The 23,074-nt window shown below is 41.2% G+C and overlaps 1 protein-coding gene across 1 annotated transcript; it reads right to left on the reverse strand.

The window, feature by feature from the left end:
• Positions 1 to 987: 987 nt before the first annotated feature.
• Positions 988 to 20,371, reverse strand: eef2l2 (eukaryotic translation elongation factor 2, like 2). Its single transcript, XM_017687334.2, has 15 exons — positions 20,221 to 20,371; positions 16,641 to 16,855; positions 15,285 to 15,466; positions 9,985 to 10,196; positions 9,625 to 9,812; positions 9,395 to 9,500; positions 7,075 to 7,188; positions 6,815 to 6,953; positions 5,801 to 5,996; positions 5,457 to 5,715; positions 5,232 to 5,339; positions 3,907 to 4,260; positions 3,269 to 3,451; positions 1,557 to 1,689; positions 988 to 1,359 (listed from the first exon to the last, which is right to left on the reverse strand). Exons 1-15 carry the CDS (start codon positions 20,221 to 20,223, stop codon positions 1,166 to 1,168), a joined length of 2,586 nt encoding a protein of 861 aa, XP_017542823.1. The 5' UTR covers positions 20,224 to 20,371; the 3' UTR covers positions 988 to 1,165.
• Between the last annotated feature and the right edge of the window lie 2,703 nt (positions 20,372 to 23,074).

Here is a 23,074-nt window from a genome sequence, read left to right on the forward strand (position 1 = left end):
AGTTGGCGACCCCAAGTGCACTATATGCCTCAGCATCCGCTGACCCTGCTGTCATTTTACATGGCCTACCACTTTGCGGCTGAGTTGCTGTTGTTCGCGTCCACTTTGTTATAACAACACTGACAGTTGACTGGAATATTTAGTAGCGAGGAAATTTCATGACTGGACTTTCAGGTAGCATCCTATCATGGTACCATGCTGGAATTCACTAAGCTCTTGAGAGAGACCCATTCTTTCACAAATGTTTGTAGAAGCAGTCTGCATGCCTTCCACCTGCATTCAATGATTTGGATGGGTGAGTGAATACTTTTGGCAATATAGTGAATATAGTTTATCTTTGGTCCAATTCAACATGGGGAAAAAAAATCGAACATAAGTTTTCTCTGAGCATAAACACTGGGAAAGATAGTACCTTCTATCAAAGGTCTGTAGATCTGATGTAGAAGTTTATTTATATGAAAAACTTTTACAGAATGGATTTGACCCATACAGTAGTTTCATAATGTCTGTGGCATGTGAATAAGGGATATTTAATCTTTGTTCCTTATTTAAATTCAGACCACAGTAAATTATATTTGCACTAAACATTGTGACAAAAAAAGATGGTCGTTTTGAAATGTATGGTGCGCAAGATCAGGGGGTGTTTCACAAAGCAGGATTTCTCAGTTTAGCCAGATAACTTAAGCCCAAAGTCAAGGTTGTCCTAATTGGGAAAAGAGCTAAGGGACATTGTTATTGGACAGTCCTCATCTTTGGGCAATCCTGCTTTGTGGCATGCCTCCCAAGTTATGAACCAGGTGTGTGCACATCTACTTATTACAATATTATTTAACGATTTAAAAATTTTAATTATACTTTCAATGCTTAATTTAGTAACAAAGCATTCTATCCAAACACAAAGCAAAAAGCAGTGGAAATGTCTATCTGAAAAACTGCATGCTATAAAGCCAATTGTTTCTAATGCTACTAGAAGACAAAGACAGAATGTAAAACTTAAGGTGCTCAGTTTTTATTTGCTTTGAAGATTGAGCAATGTGGAAAACTCAAGTCAAGCTCAGTCTTTATTTTTAATGTAAACATACATTTCCATCACAATGTAGGTAAATAACACTGCAAGTGTAAGAGCTACCGATTGCTTAAATGTACTTTTGGCAGTCCAAGAAGATTATAATTTGTCCAGGAAGTTATCTAAAGCTGGGATTCCCTCCTTCAGGCCTTTACGCTTACGGGTCTCGGCCACGACCTGGGAAGGCTTGCTGTTGGCATCATAGGGGTCTCCAGGCAGAATCTGCCAGTGGTCAAACACACACTGAGGAAAGGCTTGCCCACCTGTGTTGGACCTCAGGTCAGCTGTGAAACCTGGACAGAGGAGTCGAGCATTAACCATAGCCTGCAAATGCCAATGCCTAGACCACATAGCTGCTTTAAGAATGCCCCCTGCTAGTCTGGAATTACTGCTGCATTGCACATCTTAGTGTTTTCCCTTTTCCTTAGCAATGAGAATTTTGCAGTACGTTTTAACACTGAATTTATTTTTATTTAAAAGATGAACTTACCAAATGATTCGTTTACAGGGAGATATGCCTTCACAACAAAGATAGGCGTCCCTGCCACTTGAGATTCCTCAAAGACATGGCCTCTTTTCCTGTTCAGGACACCATAGATACCACCCACAACCTGCTCTGGACACTAGAGTGTACACAGGTGGGCAATTGTTTTAGATTCAAGTTTGAGTAGGAAGTTTATTAGGTACATCTACCTTGGACCTACACTCATTGACCATTTTATCAGAAACACCTACCATATAGGTGCGCTTTATAGGTTTACAATTACTGACTCTTCACAATCTATTACTACACAGTATGTCAGCCACCATCTACCCCATACATCAGTGGAAAGGGACAACCATGGGACCACCAATGAGCAGATATTATTTGGGTGGGGACCCTTCTCGGCACAGCAGTGACACCAGCATAAAGGCATGTTAATGTTTTGTTGGTATGCGTGTATCAGGTATAGCTGTGATGCTGGGGTGTTTAAACACTGTACATTTACTGTCCACTTTATTAGAAACATATACTTTGTTGTTTTTACTTTGTAGGTGCATCATGTCTTTTATCAGTGGTCAGACTCTATCCACAAGAGCAGTGCTGACTAGCTGGTGGTCCGTTCTCAAGACAGCAGTGACACTGCTGGCCTAGTACACTAATAGCAGCACACAGTAGGCCATTACCACAATGCCACTGATGTGTTGGCATCATTGCTGATGCTACAGTCAGTTATTCTACTTAAAAAGTGCATCTATATTGTAGGTGTATGTAATAAAATGGTCTTTAATAATTGTAGCTACAAAGTAGATGTAGCTAATAAAGTGGCAGCTTAGTGTTATAGCAAAAGAGTTGACCACGGACTTAGTCATGTTCAGTGTTGCCAACTTAGTGACTTTTCAGACCCCTCTAGTGACTTTTTTTTTTTTTTAAAAAAGCGACTAGCGACAAGTCCAGCAACTTTTTCTGGTGTTATTGGAGATTTTTGGAAACTCTGAGGTGAACACACACGTTTTTCAGTTACTGTCCTCAGCGAACAGCGGGTGCTGCCGTGAGCCCTGTCCCACAGCACTCACAGTGCTCAGTCTCACAGTCAGAGCAGACCCACGCCGCTCCACGGCCGCACTGCAAATGAACTGCGCATGCCCAAAGCAGCTGACCCCGCCCCCTATTTACAGAGCTGGATGTAAATATAAATAATAAAAAAAAACAGAAAACAAAAAAACTAAGTACCTCTGCCAAAGTGTCTCTTTTAAGGTCACTTGGCCGGTCCCAAGCCTGGATAAAGGAGGAGGGTTGAACATAGCAGTTCCACCCCACGTAGCGTTAACAGTCTTTTGATTAAATTTGATATGCTAACATTTAACAACACGGGCCAAAATTCATTTGTGTAAGTTACGTAAAAATGATTTATGTGGGTCTAGACAAAGCATTAACAAAGTTCATCACAAAGTTATTTTGGCAGCAAAAAAGAAAATCAACAGAAGTAGTTCATTTATTCAGAGTTCATTTGTAGTTCTAACATATTCGGGTGTTTCTTACTCACTTTTATCTCTCCCACACTGTTATTCCTTTATTCTACACCTTCAAATACACGCAAATGGACAATTATGAAAATTAGGTGATGTCATTTAGCGACTTTTAGGACAGCCAATAGCTACTTTCCTTACTGAGGAGTTGGCAACACTGGTCATATTAATCACTGAGGATGCTGAACTTACTTGAATCTCCACCAGGTAAATGGGCTCCATCAGCCTCGGCTGTGCGGTCAGCACAGAAGCGTACAGAACCCTTCGGGCTGTAGGAATGATCTGACCGCCTCCTCTGTGAATGGCATCAGCATGCAGGGTGACATCATGGATGTCAAATCGCACTGCCCTCATGTTCTCCTCGCAAAGTGCTCCCTAAAGAGGTAAACAGAACTGTGTTTTAGGCTTATCTGGTTACTTCAGTCTTACAGGTTTTGTAATATTTGCAGAAGCTCCAAGGAGATGCACATGATCCAAATTGTGAAAGCACTCTAAAATGCAAACTATGTGCAATTGCGTATGCAGGCACTAACCCAACTTCTGTGTACACAGATGACTGAAAACAGTAACATAGTCCTATTTTTATAACTGCTAAACCCTGTCTACCTTGAAAATCCCTTTTCTCACATTTATGTGGGCGAAGTTGAAAGATTACAGATGTGTAATGATCTTTTTAAGATGGTTTCATTAAGATGAGAATTATTTTCAAATAGAAATTTTGATTGTATGTCACAATTGAAGTATCACACAATATTGAATTACTGAAATCTTGTTATATGCAACATGAAGTCTAAGGGTTATGCCCCAACATTTTCAAGTATTCTACCCACCTCCTTGGTTGCCCACTGGAAACCAGCCACCACACTGTCCTTGATCTCATTCAGATACTGCACTCCCTTTGTGATATCCACAAGGATGTTGGGTCCTGTTCCATCTGGTCCAAAGCACCATATTTTACGGGCCTCAGCAACCTCCCACTCATACTTCTCAGCCAGGTAGCGAGCTCTTTGTTTAAGCTCCTGCCTAGCTGTGACATCACCCTTGTCAACATCTTCGGCCAAGCCGTCTGGGAGGGGCCGAGCCTTCATGTATAGACGGTTGTGCTTGTTGGGAGACTTGGACAAGCAGACTTGATCCGAATCATCACTCACTGTTTCACGATATGATACTACTGGATCTGATTTCTGTGAACAAAGTTATTAAGCAGTCAAGAACAGTAATTCACTATTTGGAAATATACTATGTGGTCAAATGTTTGTGGACACCTGCTTATCCAACATTTCTTCCAAAATCAAGAGTATTAAAATGGAGTTTGCCCCCTCTTGCTGCAGTAACTGTCTCTACTCTTTGGGGAAGATTTTACACTAAATGCTGAAACATTGCTGTGAGGATTTGATTGCATTCAACAGTGGGAGTACAAGTGAGATCAGGTATTGGTGGTGGATGATTAGTTATTAGTGCTTGGTGCTTTATCACTCTAGGGAACACAGTTCCATAGTTTAGTGCTGGGGGGCTTCATACCCCACTAGCCTATGCTTGGCATTGGCATATGGTGCTCTTAGGCTGCTGCCCAGAGCATCCGGTTCTATTGTCAATGCTTTTCTATATTATACAAGTGGTGTGTGCATTGAAACTCCTGTGTCAGCAGTGAGTGCATCTTCACTAATAAGAAAGGGTGTCCACAAACTTTTGGACATATAGGGTATGTCAGTCCTATTCTTGCTTATACCTAAACCACTATTAAATGTTTTTAAATGTGTTTGAATACAAAAATGTGTCTAAATACAGATGAGAAGTTCAGCTTTTTTGCCATTACCATTAGGAATCTGGTTTTCTTCTGAATTGGGCAATTATCGTGAAAAAACATCCCTCAAGTATTAGCCTGGAAAAGCTTGTAGTTTTCCTTGAGTTCCTTTAGTATTCATTGTCAGAAAGCAATTTTTCTTGTCTTTAAACTGGGAAATTTGCTCCAGAGAACATTGTATTGTCAAATATGACAGTAAAGTGCTAAATCATTCTAAAGCTATTGCATCATATACAAATATACTGGACTTTATTATTGGTTTCTCCTCAACATTAGTGTTGGTGTCAGTGACAAAATGTTCATTTGTTTGGGAACTAAAATTAATAAAACTGCTTAATTGATCAGCTTTACCTTCAGGGGAATACAAGCATGATCTTCTTCAAGATCTTTTAGGCAGATTTCCAGATGCAGCTCTCCTGCACCAGCCACAATGTGCTCACCTGACTCTTCAATGATGCACTGGCAAAACAAAGAAACTCAAACACTGATGGATAAACAACCATATTAGTTCTAGTTTCAAAAGTAAGTTAAGGTTATTCACAATTTATCAATCCAATCACAGCTGTTCATGCTTACCTGAACCATGGGGTCAGACTTGGCCAAGCGTTTAAGGCCTTCTACCAGCTTTGGAAGATCCGCTGGGTTTTTGGCCTCCACAGCCACTCTCACTACAGGGCTCACACTGAACTTCATCACTCGCATGTTGTGAGCTTGCTCATAGGTGGTGATGGTACCAGTCTTCACCAAAAACTGATCAACCCCAACCAGTCCAACGATGTTCCCACAGGGCACATCTTCAATGGGTTCAACATAGCGGCCCATCATAAGGATAGTTCTGGAGAGACGTAATAAAAAATATATATACAATATTTTTTTGTATTTTCAGGATACTGTGCTATATGCAATAGAATGTCACAAACCTTTGAATTGGTTTCAAGTATAAGTCCTCCTTCTTCCCTGGCGTATAGTTTGGGCCCATGATACGCACCTTCTGCCCAGTGGCAACAACACCAGAGAAAACACGACCAAAGGCGTAGAATCTACCCTTGTCACTAGTTGGTACCATTTTGGAGACATACATCATCAGTGGAGCTTTAGGATCACAGTTCTTGATACCTGTGAAGGTCACATGTCAGAAAAAGTTTACAAGTTGTTTCAGATTTAGCTGATGCATTGAGAAATGGGTTTTCAACAAATTCTTAAGTTGATATCACCTTTAAAATGAAGTGCATTATAATACATTGCACCATTTAACCATTAGAATTCACAGTTTTCTACACACACACATTTTTTAAGCTGCTTCTCCCTCAAGGTCAAAGTTTTCTACAATGAAAACAAAACCCTATACGTTTATATTAAAGAAACATTCTGTCTTGCAATAGTGACTTTATTCAGTACAAAATGGCTGCCAGAGCCAAGAAGCCAAACTGAGGTAATGTATCCAGATAGACAGCTACCTTGCTATAAGCTTTTAGCTTGTTCTCACCAACATAGTGACAGTTACTACAGCTTTACAGTTGCAATATGATGGTCAGCTTCCTAGCAGTAGCTTTAAATATCTACCTTCCTTCTGCATTTACCAGCTAACAAAAGAAACAAAAAAACATTTCCAAACAACTGGGCTCCACCATAAGGTAGTTGTAGTTCTTGAAAGGTTCCCCCCAGCTTTAAGATATGTCATCAAAAGGGAGTTTTCCAAATCTTTAAACTGGAAATCTCACTCTAGATTCTACTGCAGCACTGCCAAGGAAATGAGTATGCATGTTTACAACAGATGTAGCAATGGTTACATTTTTCATTTTGGCCAGAGCACCCCTTTATAATTATTCCTCACTCATTGCTCATTGAAACTAGTACTACACTGCCCCCAAAGTTGCTGAGCCTGGAATTTTAAGGGGCTAAATTAATTTAATTCTCATAATATTGTAACTAACCCATGGCTGACTCATCATCTCCTGGGCCTTCATACAGCAGCTCACAGCGGTACCGCTGGGCTGTTACAGGTGAAGGTAGATGGATGGTAATCATCTGAAGCAAAGCATCACCTGCAGGCAACCAGCGGCGCATCACAGCCTGGACAAAATACAAAGGCAACACACATAATTACAGCTGTACAGGTGCAAATTATTCAGAAGTCTCCACGTGCTATTGCTTGAACTATCATGTCAGTATTCATAAGTAATGGAAGAGTCACCTTAAGCAGGGGTTTCCCTTCCTTCTCCTTGTCCTCAACATCAAGCTTTACGTTCAGTTTGTCAATCAGTTTCTGGCTCTCCTCTTTCTTGAAGTTCATGATGGCATCGAAAACCTTTTAAAAAATTAATAATATTAATTAGAATAAATGCATGTGTCTTAATGAAGATTTGAGGCCATTAATGCAATATTCAATTTTCAAGACAGTTCCTCCAAGATTTATTTCTAAATATATTTTTATATTTTTAACGGTTCTGCTGTTTTTCTATGCGAGCACAGTGATATAAGTGTTGTTACAGTAAGAATTATCATTATTATAAAGACCTATTTGTTTTAGTGGAACAGTAAGACAATGATCATATCAATCTTCGTAGACTGGTCTAGACAAGCCCAGATCGAACAGTGTACCCCTCGTTCTCTTCCAAGGGGCTCTATTTGCCATCCTTCATGGAAATCGCTGTCAGCAATCAAAATTAGTCATCTGGATACATCCAGGGCGGCACGATGGCATGGTGGGTAGCGCTGTTGCCTCACAGTAAGGAGGGCCTGGGTTCGATTCCCCGGCCGGGCGGTCCTCTCTGTGTGGAGTTTGCATGTTCTCCCCGTGTCTGCGTGGGTTTCCTCCGGGTTCTCCGGTTTCCTCCCACAGTCCAAAGACATGCAGTCAGGCCAATTGGACATGCTAAATTGCCCCTAGGTGTGAGTGACTGTCTGTGTCTGTCTGTCTGCCCTGCGATGGACTGGCGACCTGTCCAGGGTGTATCCTGCCTTCTGCCCGAAGACTGCTGGGATACGCTCCAGCATCCCCCCGCGACCCTGACGTAGAAGCGGCTTAGATAATGGATGGATGGATGGATACATCCAATCAGGGTGAAGTGGATGGAGAGGAGGCAAGGCTTAAGCTATGCACACACCCATGCTCAAATTACTATATTCTCCTGATGTCTCTTATTAGTCTTAGTGGCTGTTTTGGGGCTTACCAGAAGGCATTGAAAAAACTCTACTTGACAGCTTTTATTTATCTTAATTTAATTTAATTATTAAGCCAAATTATCTGTGTAGCATGTAACTACTCTGATGAACATTAGGACCAACTGCCGAATGAGCTGTTGGTTCTCCACAGGCCACCACAAAAGGTCTAACCGCTGAGGTATGGACTCTACAAGACCTCTGAAGGTGTCCAGTGGTACCTGGCACAAAGACGTTAGGTGCAGATCCTGTAAGATGCTGGGAGAAGCTGCCATGGGTTGGACTTCTTGTTCTAACACATCTCACAGATCAATCAGATAGAGGTCTGGAGAATTTATAGGCCAGGGAAGCACCTTCAATTCTTTGTCAGGTTCTTCAAACCACTCCTGAACAATGTGTAGAGTGTGGCAGGGCGCATTTTCCTGCTGACAGAGGATGGTGTAGCTAATCCACTACAATGTCAGGGTAAGGGGCACTTCTAAAATTGACATCCACATGAACGTCCAGACCCAGCAAAACATTGTCTAAAGCATCACCCTCCTACACTGGCTTGTCTGCATTAGCATGCCAAAAGGAGGCCTCTGTTATCATGGCCCAATAAACTCAAGTTCCTCCAGTTTGCCAGATGTTACTGGAGCTTTCAGTGGGACTGTGTTCTATAGTCTGATGAGACCAAAAAAGAGGTTTTGGGCAACAAAACACGAGAGATGAGTTTGGCGTGGACACAAAGATAGCTATGCAGAAAGTCCCTCATCTCCATTGTGAAGTATGGTGATTGATCTGCGATAGTGTGGGGCTGTTTTACTTCCAAAGGCTCAATTTTGGGCAATTTATTCAAATACATGATATCACAGACTCCATTAAGTACCAGCAGAGATAAAATCAAAAACTGACTGCCTCATTCAGGAAGCTTAAACTAGGCTACAGTTTGGATCTTCCAGCAGGACAATGATCTAAAGCACGTCTTAAAATCAACATGCTTCACTGACCACAAAATAAAGGTTTTGCCATGGCCACCCCAGTCCCCTTACCTAAACCCCATAGAACCCTGTGGGCTGAGCTGAAGAGTGTTTTGCTATGCCAATATTTGTGGGTGGCACTGTACATTACTGTTATAAATGTGTTATGTGCTGGTATTTAGTGTAGTTTCAGGGTTATATACATTGAATGATTACATCCAGTTTGTAATATGCAAAAAATGGGGGAAAATAAATGTTTACAGTACTCTAGAAGCCCAACCTAGTCACTTGTCAATCAGGTTTTTAATGAAATAACTGTAGAAATAATTTGTCATTTTGAAGTGTCTGTGCAATTGTGAGAAACAAGGTTGGAATAGCTGCTGTAATGCACACCTTGAAAATTGGATCCAGAACAAGTTGGCAGAAAGTGCGAGGGAGCTTTTTGCCTTCTGCGTTAGTTGCTGTTTTACTGAATTTTCCATTGGAAGGGTCAAAATACCTGAGGAGTTGAAGACAAAAAGTGGATTACACAGAAAAGGCCTTAATGCATTTTTTAAAACCTAGTGCACCAAATATAAAACTTTATTAATTTGAATTAAGTGGAATCCCTCTGCTGCACTTACTTGTCTCCCCAAAGCTTCTTCATCATCTCCTCCACCTTCTTAGAACGCTCTGCAGAGCTGACTTCTGCTTTTTTCTTTTCACCTTTGGCAGCAAACTTGGCCACATACATCTCAGCGAACTGCTTCAGGGTGAAGGCCCAGCCATGGAGGCCTGAACCAAATCCCACTGTACCAACAACAGGATCCACCTGGAAATATAATACAGTATAAGGCTTGCTCATATGATATTTTAAAATGTTTTAAGATGTTAAGTTTTTACATAAAAGAACCAATACAATTACTGGACTGATATCATCTTATTTGCAGGCAGCTCTGCTGCAAGTAGTTTAGACCCAGACTTCAGATTAAGTTGATTTTTACCATAATATTGCCCATTGGTCCATGCTCTCCTTCACCATAGGTTGAAATGATGACATTGACATTCTCCACGATGCGCTGAAAGGTCTGGTACAGTTCATCTGTTTCCAGCTGCAACTCAAGCAAGGCACGATCCATCTTGTTCATCATCAAGACGGGTTTGATACGTTCTGCAATGGCCTGCCTCAAAACTGTTTCAGTCTGCACACACACACCTGTAGAACACATTTAACCATGCTGAAACATCTTACGTAACATAAATAAACCAATAAATCAGTTTAACATTTAGTTCTGAAAGAATATTTAAGTGGAAGTAATAGGACAAAAGATTTGTCAGAAAGTTATGTTTTGATTATGAAACATTCAAGGCAATAGACATTGTATTAAAGGGCCCATATTGAAATGTTTTCCTTTTATTTTATTTCACATCTTATATATATGTTTTATGTACTAAAAACCAAAACTAGTAATTAATTTATACATGACCATTTTTCAATCTATCTTTATCCCTTACAATAAAACAAGCTCATTTTGTCCTTTTAAGGCTGACAGACACTGGCATGCAAATGTATTCAATTCTCTTAAAATAATCAGAATCATCTGGATTACACTTGACAACTAAGCCAAGCCCACACAGAATGCAAGTACAATCTGACTGGTGAAAAAAAGCCAGTTCACTTGAACTGGAAAGAATGCGAGAGCTCAAAAAATCAATTCGCTTCCAAGAGAGTTAAATTTCGCTGTGAACCAAGTTCAACTTCACATTTGCTGGATGATGCTTGTGGACATGCAACAGGTTCTCAATTAACCTGAGATCTGGTCTTTGGCTTGGCTATAATAGAACATTCACCTTTTTGTTTTTCAACCACTCCTGTGTTGCTTTGGCCTTGTGTTTGGGATCACTGTCCTGCTGAAAGCTGAAACTTCTATTAAGCTTTAGGTTTTCAGCAGGTTGTCTAGCAGGATGCCCAGTCACCACTGAGGAAAACTGTCTTCACAACATAATGTTGCCTCCCCCATAATTAAGAAGAGTTTTGTTTACACCACACATAATGCTTAAAATTTTGGCCAAAAAACTCCACAAAACCATGTCCCACAATTTACCTGGGATACTTTGCTACTTTCTGGCAAACTCCAGATATGCGGTGATGCTCCTGTACAGGCCAGTTTTTGCAGAGCTCTTATTATTGTTGACTGGTGCACCTTCACTCCAGTCTCAGCCACTGAACTCTGTAGCTCCTTCAAAGTGATTGTTGGTCCCTCTGTGGCTTCCCTCACATCTCCTTCTTGAGTTGTGAAGGACGGCCTCATTCAGGCAGTGCCTGGGTAGTATGATGCAGCATCTATTTCCTCACAATTGATCTATCAGTGTTCAGTGGGATGCCTAAATATTTTTCCTATCTTGTGTATTTCTGTACCTTTATATTTCATTTTTTAGGATGCTCTTCATTTTAACATTTTTCCTTCAGATTCAGTCTGACCAGTAGTATCTGAATTAAAAAAGGTCTTTTATGTAGAAAATATGAACTTTTTAATTATTCACAAGTACAGGCCAACTGTAAGCCAGTTCCTTGTTGAGGGCAATATCTTTCATTTGTGTAAACTTGGGAGCTTCCACAGCACAGGGGTTGATTACTTAGGCAACCATAATTTTTCAGTTAGTAATTCTGTCCCAGAATATTTTCTTACATAAAACCAGTATCACTTTAAATTCAGGGTCTGTAATCAGTTATCAATTAGTAATCCAAACAGATCTGATAACTTGTAAGGGAGTTGAATACTTTTGCAGGGCACTGTATGTAAATTATCTCAGTTTTGATTGGTTGCACTGTGTTGTACCTTACTACGAAAGATGTTTGTGCTCAAATGTACAGATCAAACTATTTGTCACAATGTCATCCCTTTTAAGAGAAATGGATTGGTCTAGTTTGGTTCCAGGTCTCGTGCAGTCTCATTGTCCTTGCTAAATACCTCTGTTATTTTTAGTCCCAGTTGTTTGTGTAATTATAACCTGTTTGTTTGTGTCTAGCATTTTTGATGTCCTGCCGTCTATCCTATAAACAATTCTTGGCAAATCTGAGCACTGGCTTTACTGAAATCTCTACTAAATCTCAACTACACAGGTGATATTACTGGGGTCTTTTGCTTAGGGTAATATCTGAGCAGCACAACATATTAAGGAAATCTATTTTTGACTTTTCTTTACTGCTCATCTAGCTTGTCCTGTAGACTGAGGTCACCACCAGGATCCCCGAATCATAAGCCTCTAGTATACCCCCGAAGTCTCACGACCTGGTGATCATGACTTCTGTATCTCCTACAGTCTTGATGAAATATCTGACCTTCTGAGATGGTCATCCTGGTTGGCTCCTTCAAAATATAGACCCAATTCCAGACCTCAAGCCTACCCAGCACTCTCGTTCTTTGCTCTTATCCAGACTCCAGCCCTCACTCCCCCATCAAGTTGCAAGCTACTGTTTCTGCTGTCATCCCTACTGTTATCCCTGACGCTATGTCTGTATGGAGTCCTGGCCCAGCTGTAGCACTTTAGAGAACAATTCCACTCCTCTGATTCTGTCACAGCACAGATATCAGACTCATCTTCAAACAGTTTTCCAGCCACGGCTTTGACTCAGTTGTCCAGAGACTCCCAGCACCTCTCCTCCATCACCTCTGTCTTTACCATGTCCCTGTTAAGCCTCAAGTTCTTAGTAGTAGAGCACTCTGTGCATGTCCCATTTCATGGTCCCTGTTCCAGAAGATTCACTTGCTCCTCCACTTGTTCCTCTGGCCTACATCACCAATAACCCTCTCACTTTGGCCATCATAACTGCTGGGCAACACTGAAGGGATTGGTCCTCTCCACTTCCAGCCATATTTCACTAACTATGTACACCTCTTTGTAATTAGTCATCTCATTTGTCTGTGTATTTGTATTCCTTGATTTGTGTCCAGTTGCTTGCAAAGACTTCCAATTCCATATATTGTTTTTTCATGGTGTAGTTTGTGGTATTTTCTGGCTTTTTGTCATGCCCTGGTCTTTACTCTTGGTTCTGTCCTTGCTGTGATAGCCTGTTTTGGGCACTGATTTTCTGTATTTTTGGGGTATGTCAGCTCTGCTGAGGTTTTTCCTGACCCCTGGATGTAACATGGATTGCAGTTGCAAGAGCCAGTTCTATAAAATGTCTACTAAGCACTTGAGTGCTGCAGTAACACTATTCCTTTTTACTTCAGTGTAAATGACCAGAGTGAACTGCTGATTTGTGGATGTGACATTGCAACCAATGATAAATTTAACCTATTTGACTAAGAAATACATCATGATATGGAAGAAAAGCATGCTATGGTTTCCTGTTCTCGCTGACTTTAGTGTGTAAGGTTGTGGAAATAATCTTGTTATCTTGTTAATGTTACAGTTCACTCTGCATGTTGTATGGTTGTGTTTGGAAAATGTATTGCACATTTATGCCTTCTTTGTCATATCAACCACTTGACTCTGGAAACAATTAACACTCAGCACCTACAGTGAGGAAAATGAGTATTTGAACACCCTGTGACTTTGCAAGTTCTCCCACTTAGAAATCATGGAGGGGTCTGAAATGTTCATCTTAGGTGCATGTCCACTGTGAGAGACATAATCTAAAAAAAATCCGGAAATCACAATGTATGATTTTTTTAAAAATTATTTATTTGTTTGTTACTGCTGCAAATAAGTATTTGAACACCTGTCAATCAGCAAAAATTCTGGCCCTCAAAGACCTGTTAGTCTGCCTCTAAAAAGTCCACCTCCACTCCACTTATTATTCTAAATTAGAAGCAACTGTTTGAGGTCGTTAGCTGCATAAAGACACCTGTCCACCCCACACAATCAGTAAGACTCCAACTACTAACATGGCTAAGACCAAAGAGCTGTCCAAAGACACCAGAGACAAAATCGTAGACCTCCACAAGGCTGGAAAGGGCTACGGGGCAATTGCCAAGCAGCTTAGTGAAAAAAGATCAACTGTTGGAGCAATTATTAGAAAATGGAAGACGCTAAACATGACTGTCAATCTCCCTCTGACTGGGGCTCCATGCAAGATCTCACCTCGTGGCGTATCAATGATCCTAAGAAAGGTATGGAATCAGCCCAGAACTACACGGGAGGAGCTGGTCAACGACCTGAAGAGAGCTGGCACCACTGTTTCCAAGGTTACTGTGGGTAATACACTAAGACGTCATAGTTTAAAGTCATGCATGGCACGGAAGGTTCCCCTGCTTAAACAGCACACGTCCAGGCCCGTCTTAAGTTTGCCCATGACCATTTGGATGATCCAGAGGAGACATGGGAGAAAGTTCTGTGGTCAGATGAGACCAAAATAGAACTTTTTGGTCTTAATTCCACTCGCTGTGTTTGGAGGACGAAGAATGATGAGTACCATCCCAAAGACACCATCCCTACTGTGAAGCATGGGGGTGGAAGCATCATGCTTTGGGGGTGTTTTTCTGCACATGGGACAGGACAACTGCACTGTATTAAGGAGAGGATGACCGGGGCCATGTATTGCGAGATTTTGGGGAACAACCTCCTTCCCTCAGTTAGAGCATTGAAGATGGGTCATGGCTGGGTCTTCCAACATGACAATGACCGAAAGCACACAGCCAGGATAACCAAGGAGTGGCTTTGTAAGAAGCATATCAAGGTTCTGAAGTGGCCTAGCCAGTGTCCAGACCTAAACCCTATAGAAAATCTTTGGAGGGAGCTCAAACTTCGTGTTTCTCAGCGACAGCCCAGAAACCTGGCTGATCTGGAGAAGATCTGTGTAGAGGAATGGGCTAAAATCCCTGCTGCAGTGTGTACAAACCTGGTGAAAAACTACAGGAAACGTTTGACCTCTGTAATTGCAAACAAAGGCTACTGTACCAAATATTAACATTGATTTTCACAGGTGTTCAAATACTTATTTGCAGCAGTAACACACAAATAAATTATTTAAAAAATCATACATTGTGATTTCCGGATTTTTTTTTTTTTTAGATTATGTCTCTCACAGTGGACAGGCACCTAAGATGAAAATTTCAGACCCCTCCATGATTTCTAAGTGGGAGAACTTGCAAAGTCACAGGGTGTTCAAATACTTCCTCACTGTATCTATATGAACTGTAAGTTGAAGCTAGAAAAAAATGCGTGTGCATACAACTCATATTTTTAAAAAAAAGCAAGAGTAATTTTTTTCTATGATATGGGCCCTTTAAGGTACATTCCCATGGGACTTTGGATGACCCTTTTAACTTCAACCTGCTGAAGGCATGCACTGTCATACCTGAAACACAGTCTACTACTACGAGAGCCCCATCTGTAACTCTCAGAGCTGCCGTCACCTCGGACGAGAAGTCCACGTGACCAGGAGAGTCGATCAGGTTTATGAGAAAACCACACCCATCCTTGCATTGCTTGATGAAGGCCAAGTCATTCTCGCTGAGCTCGTAGTACAGAGAGATAGCTCTGCATTGAAGATAATACATAACGGCTTTTAAAATATATGGATTCTAGCTACCTTTTTATTTAATGACTTGGACAATCAAACATGTTGTGTACACACTGGAAGCAGCACCAAGCTACCAGCCATAAAACATGAGATGATTGTTTTTAAGAAGTAGATTATTTTTGCTGACATTTGAGGCGAAATGCTATCAGTACTCCTCCTGGGAACTTTACTAAAACCAAAATACAATGTGAGGCTATTTTTCACGACATCAATAAATAGACATGGGGCAGATTTACTAAAGTTCTGTTATGTCGCAAATTCCATTTTGGCATTAAACGTGACTGTCATGATTTACTAAATAGACACAACACTTTAGCACCCATTATAAGAGAGATAGCTGCTGCTCTTTTTGAGCTTTTGCCTCACTGCATGTGCATTTGTAGGAATTTTCCTGTGAAAGTGCAAAATACTAGGAGGAGATTATAATAATGAATCACCAGCTCCAATTTACCAAAACTGACAGAACAAACGGAGTGTTCATTATTTAACGCCTGTTGAAAGTGTGTCTTATTTCTGGCACATACATGGTTGCCACTGTTTCTGGTCAGAGAAAAGAGAATGGAGAATGCCCATCATGTCATATTTTTCTTAATTTGAAGAAATAATTTTAGTAAAACCAGGTTCTGCTATTTCCTTATACTTTGGATATATTTTACAACAATATCCGAATGTCTTAAAAGCAGGTTTTTCCTAAATAATGATTTGTCAGTCTGTTTTCTTGGCTTTGCAATGTGCTATGGCTTCTCTGCATGCTGTAGCAGAGATGTCACAGCTTTTGATGCACTACACATAACTAAGACGTTCCCAAACAACCAGGATGCACGCTGTGAAATTAAACATGGATTTTACAATATCAAACGGTTTCCAAAGGCATTCAAGTTCCAGAAACAGAAACAAACAAACAGAAAACAAAATCTTATATTACGCTGGTCATATGTTAATTATAAAGTGGGCCTGTGTTCATTTTCATTGACATTCTCTATAGGAAACCTGCTAAACTGACCACCATCATCGGCACAAAGTGTTGGCAGACTGTCTGCAATTAGTCCCTATTTTAGTAAATCTGCCCCAAAGAAAGCAGATATTGTGAAACTCAGCAGTTTTGACTTTAAAACAAGTATGAATACTTACGTTGACTTGATGGTGATGCACCTTTCCTGTTCATCTTTTCTTGTGTCGGTGAACCTGGTCTCACCAGCTCGTGCAGAAGCAATGATCCCTGCCTTGCACACAAGGGAGTCAGTGAGAGTCGATTTTCCATGGTCCACATGGGCGATCACGGACATGTTCCTGATGTTGGACTTCTTGTCCATGATCTCCCTGATCTGGTCTACTGTAAAGTTCACCTGGAGAAAGTGAGCAGCTTGTATTTAGATTCTGTCATGTTCACAGTGGTAAAACTCAAGGAATTCATCATGACAACAAGTACTATGCAGGTTTTAGATGGTATTATATTTCTTATATTTCCAAAACAATAAAAACATTGTTCTATGGTTGAGGAAACACTACATGGTTCAAACATGAGGACAAATTTTAAATATATTTCTATATTATTTAAATTTTCTATTAGGAACTTCAGTGTGAAAATGTGTAAGGCACACGTACCATACAAATAAGTCTAAGAGCTGGATTTAAGGGGCAACAACACTACACTCCCAAAGGAATCTGTAACTGTAGCTAAAGGGCAAAAACACAGTGTATACAAGGAAATATAAAAAATGAAGGCCCACCTTTACAAAGCAGACCCAGCAAGCTTTAATTATTATGAATCTTTAAATTATTATTCAAAATTAATTAGCAAACACTACATAATTTTTATATATCCTTATTTACCTTTTAACATTGGTACTGCACATTTGGTTTGACTATGTCAGACTTTGCTTTTGTACCCGATGGACAGCATGACAGCTAGCCAGCAAGCGTGTTATGGTTACCCAGTAGCAATTCAGAACAGCAAACTGACAAACCAGCAACACTATAAAACTAACTTTGATCAAAAGGTAAAGTTATCTAACCACGTTCATTTGATTGTAAGTTCACAACGCTCCCTATACACACACACACAAACACACATTCACCGGCCACTTTATTAGGTACACCTTGCTTGTAAAAGGTTGGACCGCCTTTTGCCTTCAGAACTGCTTTAATTCTTCATGTCATACTTTCAACAAGGTATTAGAAACATCCCTCAAAGATTTTGGTTGGTTATTTGAGTTATTGTTGTCTTTCTATCATCTGGAACCAGTTTGCCCATTCTCCTCTGACCTCTCACATCAACAAGGCATTTTCGTCCACACAACTGACCGCTCACTGGATATTTTCTCTTTTTCGGATCATTCATTCTCTGTAAACCCTAGAGATGGTTGTGCGTGAAAATCCCAGTAGATCAGCAGTTTCTGAAATACTCAGACCAGCCCGTCTGGCACCAACAACCACGCCACGTTCAAAGTCACTTAAATCCCCTTTCTTCCCCGTTCTGATGCTCGGACTGCACTTCAGCAAGTTGCCTTGACCACCTCTACAGGCCTAAATGCACTGAGTTGCGGCCACATGATTGGCTGATTAGCTATTTGTGTTAACAAGCAACTGAACAGGGACATTTGCTAAACTGAACTGAACATTTACCTAATAAAGTGGACGGTGAGTGTGCATCTATATATATATATATGTGTGTGTGTGTGTGTGTGTGTGTGTGTGTGCATTTCCTTATTATTACATAGACATTACAACTAATATGTAAACATAAGTTCAATTATTTCAGTTTTTAGTGAGTTCAGAAGTTGCTTGCATTTTCTGTTTCTCATGATCCAAATAATCCCCACTCATCCATCCATAAAAACGTTTTGTCCATTTCCTTTTGTCGGTAACAGCTTCTTGACAGTTACACAGCCTTTCAGACACACAGCGCTGTGTTGTTTTCTCACATTAGAAGGATGGACAGAAACACTTGTGGATTTTTTCAGATCTTAAGCAAGAGTGAACCTTGATTTTCTGTTCTCTTTCAAAGACGAAGGTACTGCAGCGTTCCCCACAATCAGACTCAGCTTTCACACAAGTCATGGTGCTTTATTATCCAGCTGTCGTTGGCCACAGCATTGCTGTACACACACTCATGTCCCCCTGGGTGGACCTAGGCTCACCCTTTCACAAAAATTCTTAATGAATGCTGAAGAAATTATTAAGATAAGCAAATCGATTTTTTTAGTATGACTTTGCCTTTCCTTATGCAAGTGTGTTATAACGTGTACCTATTGGACAATTAAATAATGTAAGTGCGCTCTCTGATTTTTGCACAGTACTGCTTATAGCTAGTTTTGATTTGACTATTGTGTTTTATAGAGGGTTAATACCCTCCTCCCCACCCCACCCCTCAAATCAATGCACATGAGCCTGGATAACGTGAGTGAGTGAGTTTCAGGTTCATGAGGCGCTTTGCTTCTAAAAATGGCTTCATTGGATGGTGCAGTCCTGAATGATAAGCCAACAGTATTTATAACAGAGTCCTGCTACACTCTGCCATATGCTATATGCTTCAGTCAGCTTTTTAATAGCTCCCTTTTTCACGTTATTATACCAAATCCCACGACTGCGCAGAGGAGCCGCAGAATTTCTGCGTTATTTGTTCCCCACCCGTATTGCGCCAAGCCCCGCCTCCTGCACAATGATTGGCCCGCGACAGACGAACTGTGCGTTGAAACAAACTACTAGCATCGCGCACGAGGCCGTTTAAACTCCAGCCTCTAACCAATCCTCGCACATAACTGGTTCCTAGCCAGCCAATCTCGTCCAAGGAGGCGGGGTTGGTCGGAATACAGGTGGGAAAAACCAGCGCAGTATCTAGCTCGGCCATGCACACAGAGGCTGTGCCAGCAGGCTTGGTGGGGGGCGATATGAAGTGATGAACAGTTTCGCCCCCAGGCAGAAACAAAAACACATGTTAGAAGCCTTATTTTACCTCTAGCACACACCAGACTGCTCAACAATACGCTCCTCTTGCGCAATCCGAGCCCATGAAAGTTTAATGAACACGGTGGGCGTGATTGTGCTATTTATAACGGAGGAGCCGGGGAGGGTGGAGGGGGGGCGTTATTCCAATTTCTATGTATCCCGAAAATAACGCAGCACACTTGTACTTAAAGGAAACGTCCAGCCCGAACGCAGGTCTCTCTGCGTTACCACAGCTCAGTCATGGTGAAGCTGAAGTGCTCCCCGTTCCTCAGACACGTCTATTAGCCTGAAAACACGGCAGAGACTCTCTCTCCAAGTATCTGTGCGTCACAGTCCTCAGCGCTGCGGCACTCGGCAAATAACAGGCTCGAGTTTTCGGCCTATTCGCCAGTTTCTTGTTCGAATTTTGCCGTTCCACCTTAAATGGTGCAACAGTTACAGTCTGGTGCCTCAGAATTTACCCACCCCACCATTTAAGGTGGAACGGCAAAATTCCAACAACAAGCTGGCGAAAAATAAGCAGAACTCATCTTCCTCAAAATGTCAGGTTCAAGTTGAAAACGAGAAACATCTCTCAAACAGACGAGCTGTCATTACGTCATTGGCATGAAATCCAACTAGAAAATGCATAACTCCGCTAAATCCCGTCAGTCCGCGGCGCCGCTAACACAGCACGCTCTGGTGTCATTAATATTATTCAGTCGTTTTCAGGGGTGGTGGTTGGTGTCATGTCGTGGCGCGTTGGTGCAGTGAAATGTCTCACCATGTTGGCGAGTTTTCTCCGGCTGTGAGACGCGGCCTCTCTGCGGCTCCTCTGCTGCTGCTGCTCCGCTCTGCTGGAGGACTTTGGGGGGAAAGAGGGAGAGAGTGACGTCGAGTCTTGGTATATGCTGCGACAGGCAGCACTGTGGAGTCATGTGGAGGAAGGAGTCATATGGGTCCCACCGAGCCGGACAGGCTACCTGAGGCTGAGGAGAAACGGGTTTACTGAGAGAAGAAACAATCAGTGATAAGATAAGGAATGGCCACCAAATGAGCGAGACAGAGAAGAGCAAAAGCACCAGACAAGAGTCAGAAGCGCTGCCTTCGTCCATTTCTGATAGTGTTAAAGTAACTGACAAAAATACAAAGAAATGACTTTTAATCATTTCTGTTCAAAAAGAAGCTTTCTCAATTTTAAAGGGCAAGGAATTTAGGTCTCTCATCATCTACTGTACATAATATTGTGAAAAGATCTCAGTCTGTTTAGAGAAAACCCCTGTTGTATATTTGTGAGCTTATAGCCCTATTGCCCTGCTATTGTGATAGCCACACAGGCTTCTGAGTACTTTGGAAAACTGTTGTCATTTAACACAGTCTGCCTTACATCAGTTCTATGCAGAAACCCTGCTGAGTTCTCTGGACCTGAACTTATTAGAAGGGGTCCAAAAGATACTGTAAATGTAAGCTGTGGTCAGATGAATCAACATTTTAGCTTTTTGGCTTATTTATAGGAAAAATGGACATCAAGTTCTCTGTGCAAAAGACAAAACGGACCATGGAGACTTCTATCAGTGAAAGGTGCACAAGCAAATGGGCATTTGTGAAGGTACCACTGATGCAGAGGCATATATTGGGATTGTAGAGAGATATACACTGCCATCAAGATGACGTCTCTTCCCAGGACGTCCCTGCTTGTTTCAGCAAAACACTGCCAGGCCTCATTCTGGACATGCTACAACAGTATATGGCGCATCATAAAGAGGAGAATCAGACAATGACGACCACAGACTGTTGAGCAGCTGAAGCCATATATCAAACAAGAATGGGTAAAATTCCAAACCTAGTATCCTCAGTTCCCAAAAGATGAAAGAGTGTAGCTTAAAGGAATGGTGATGTAACAAGGTGATGTAAACACGCTTCTGTCCCAACTTCTGATTGTGTTGCAGACATCAAATTCCAAACTTGCTTATAATTGTAAAGTACAATTGAGTAGGTCAGGTAATGCAGATGTCTGTACTATATATAGGCTACTTACATTTAACTAGCAATTTACAGTGGGAAACATAGAGGAATATAAGAATGGCTTTGTTGTTCTGAGCATGACACACAAGTATGATCCCAAGGATGGAATTTCAGTGGTGCGGTAACAGAAGAACTCTGAACACTATTGTGTACATATAATAAACACGCATAGTTACACATGTTTACATATACACACAGTGCAAGACGCCAGTGTAAAAAGCCTGACACAGTTCAGAGAACAACGACATCAAACTGGAGTGTTTACATTCTGTCAAGGTTGAAATGTGGGCTATTGTTTGTCCTTTTGTGCGTCCTCAGGGAGAGGTAACATGATATATATTTGTAGAGTAACCTGCTGAGTTTTTTATATGTGGTCTTTAGCTCTGTATATTAGCTGTCCAGGGATAGGGCCAATAAAGGAAAGAGGTCAGTCAGATTGGGATTTTGTCAGAGCAGGTGTCCAGTGTTTCATCTGTGTAAAAGGTCCTGGGAAACGCTTTCCAAGCTTGATCTTGGAGGCCCTCTGACTCGACACAGTTTTGTGAGCTGAAATAGATGTGTTAAAATGTGGCATAAAAATGTATATACACATCTATACTATATCTGCCTAAAGCTCCCAGGGCCAAATATTTCATCAACTCCTAATATGATGCCTCTTAACTCAATATGATACATTAAGATCTTAAAGGATTCCTAAAGGGGAACTCCACCAATTTTTCTGCAAAATTGCGTCGTTGTGATGTAAACAAGGTCATTCGAAGTGATTTGATATAAAATCGTTTGCTGTAGAAAAACCTACAGATTCAAATTATTTTACAGTCGTGGTGATAGGAACCAGGGGTCACAACGTCTACAACACAAATATAGCCATTTTATTTACTACCTAAATGTATCCAGTGAACCTACATGTGTCTTCTAAGTTTTTATATGTAACACTTCATTTTAAATGAATATTTAATATGTAATAACAATGGTAAAATAGTGGAAAATCTGAAAAAATAAGGTTTTGCAGGGACTGTTTTGCCTTGCAACCCCCTACATGGGCAGTGGTGACCGGAAGGTCGCCGGTTCGATCCCCAGAGCTGACAGCATATGACTGAGGTGTCCTTGAGCAAGACACCTACCCCCCAACTGCTCCCTGGGCACTGCGGATTGGGCTGCCCACCGCTCCGGTGAGTGTGTGTGCTCACTAGAGTGTGTGTGGTGTTTCACTTCACGGATTGGTTAAATGCGGAGGTCAAATTTCCCCATTGTGGGACTAATAAGGGTCACTTAATCTTAATCTTAATGTACCCCTCCGCTAGGAAAAGATCAAAATAAGATGATTAACAAGATGTATCACAAAACTCGTGCATCAGGCAGCATATTTGTAATAATTTTGTGTAGCGACTTTTGTGAGACAGCTTTTAGAGGCATTAAATTCCATTAGACGTCTGGTTCCTATCACCACCACTGTAGACAATGCTGACTCAGTACGTTTCTCTAGAATGAAGCATTTCACATCAAACCACTCTGAATGACTTTGTTTACATCTAAACCATTTAATGTAGAAGTTTTGAAACATTGGTGGAGCACCCTTTTAAGGTCAGGGTTAGGGTTCTTGGGCCACAAAG

Source organism: Pygocentrus nattereri, chromosome 20, assembly GCF_015220715.1.
Source record: "Pygocentrus nattereri isolate fPygNat1 chromosome 20, fPygNat1.pri, whole genome shotgun sequence".
In the NCBI taxonomy this organism is placed as follows: Eukaryota; Metazoa; Chordata; class Actinopteri; order Characiformes; family Serrasalmidae; genus Pygocentrus; species Pygocentrus nattereri.

Bases quoted from the DNA above. Each gene is read 5' to 3' on its own strand.
- eef2l2 (XM_017687334.2), bottom strand. The intron at 9,813-9,984 runs GTAAAAATCAAC...TTATATTTCCAG, and splicing joins GACCAATGGGCAATATTATG to GTGGATCCTGTTGTTGGTAC. The intron at 1,690-3,268 runs GTAAGTTCAGCA...TGTACACTCTAG, and splicing joins TTTACCTGGTGGAGATTCAA to TGTCCAGAGCAGGTTGTGGG.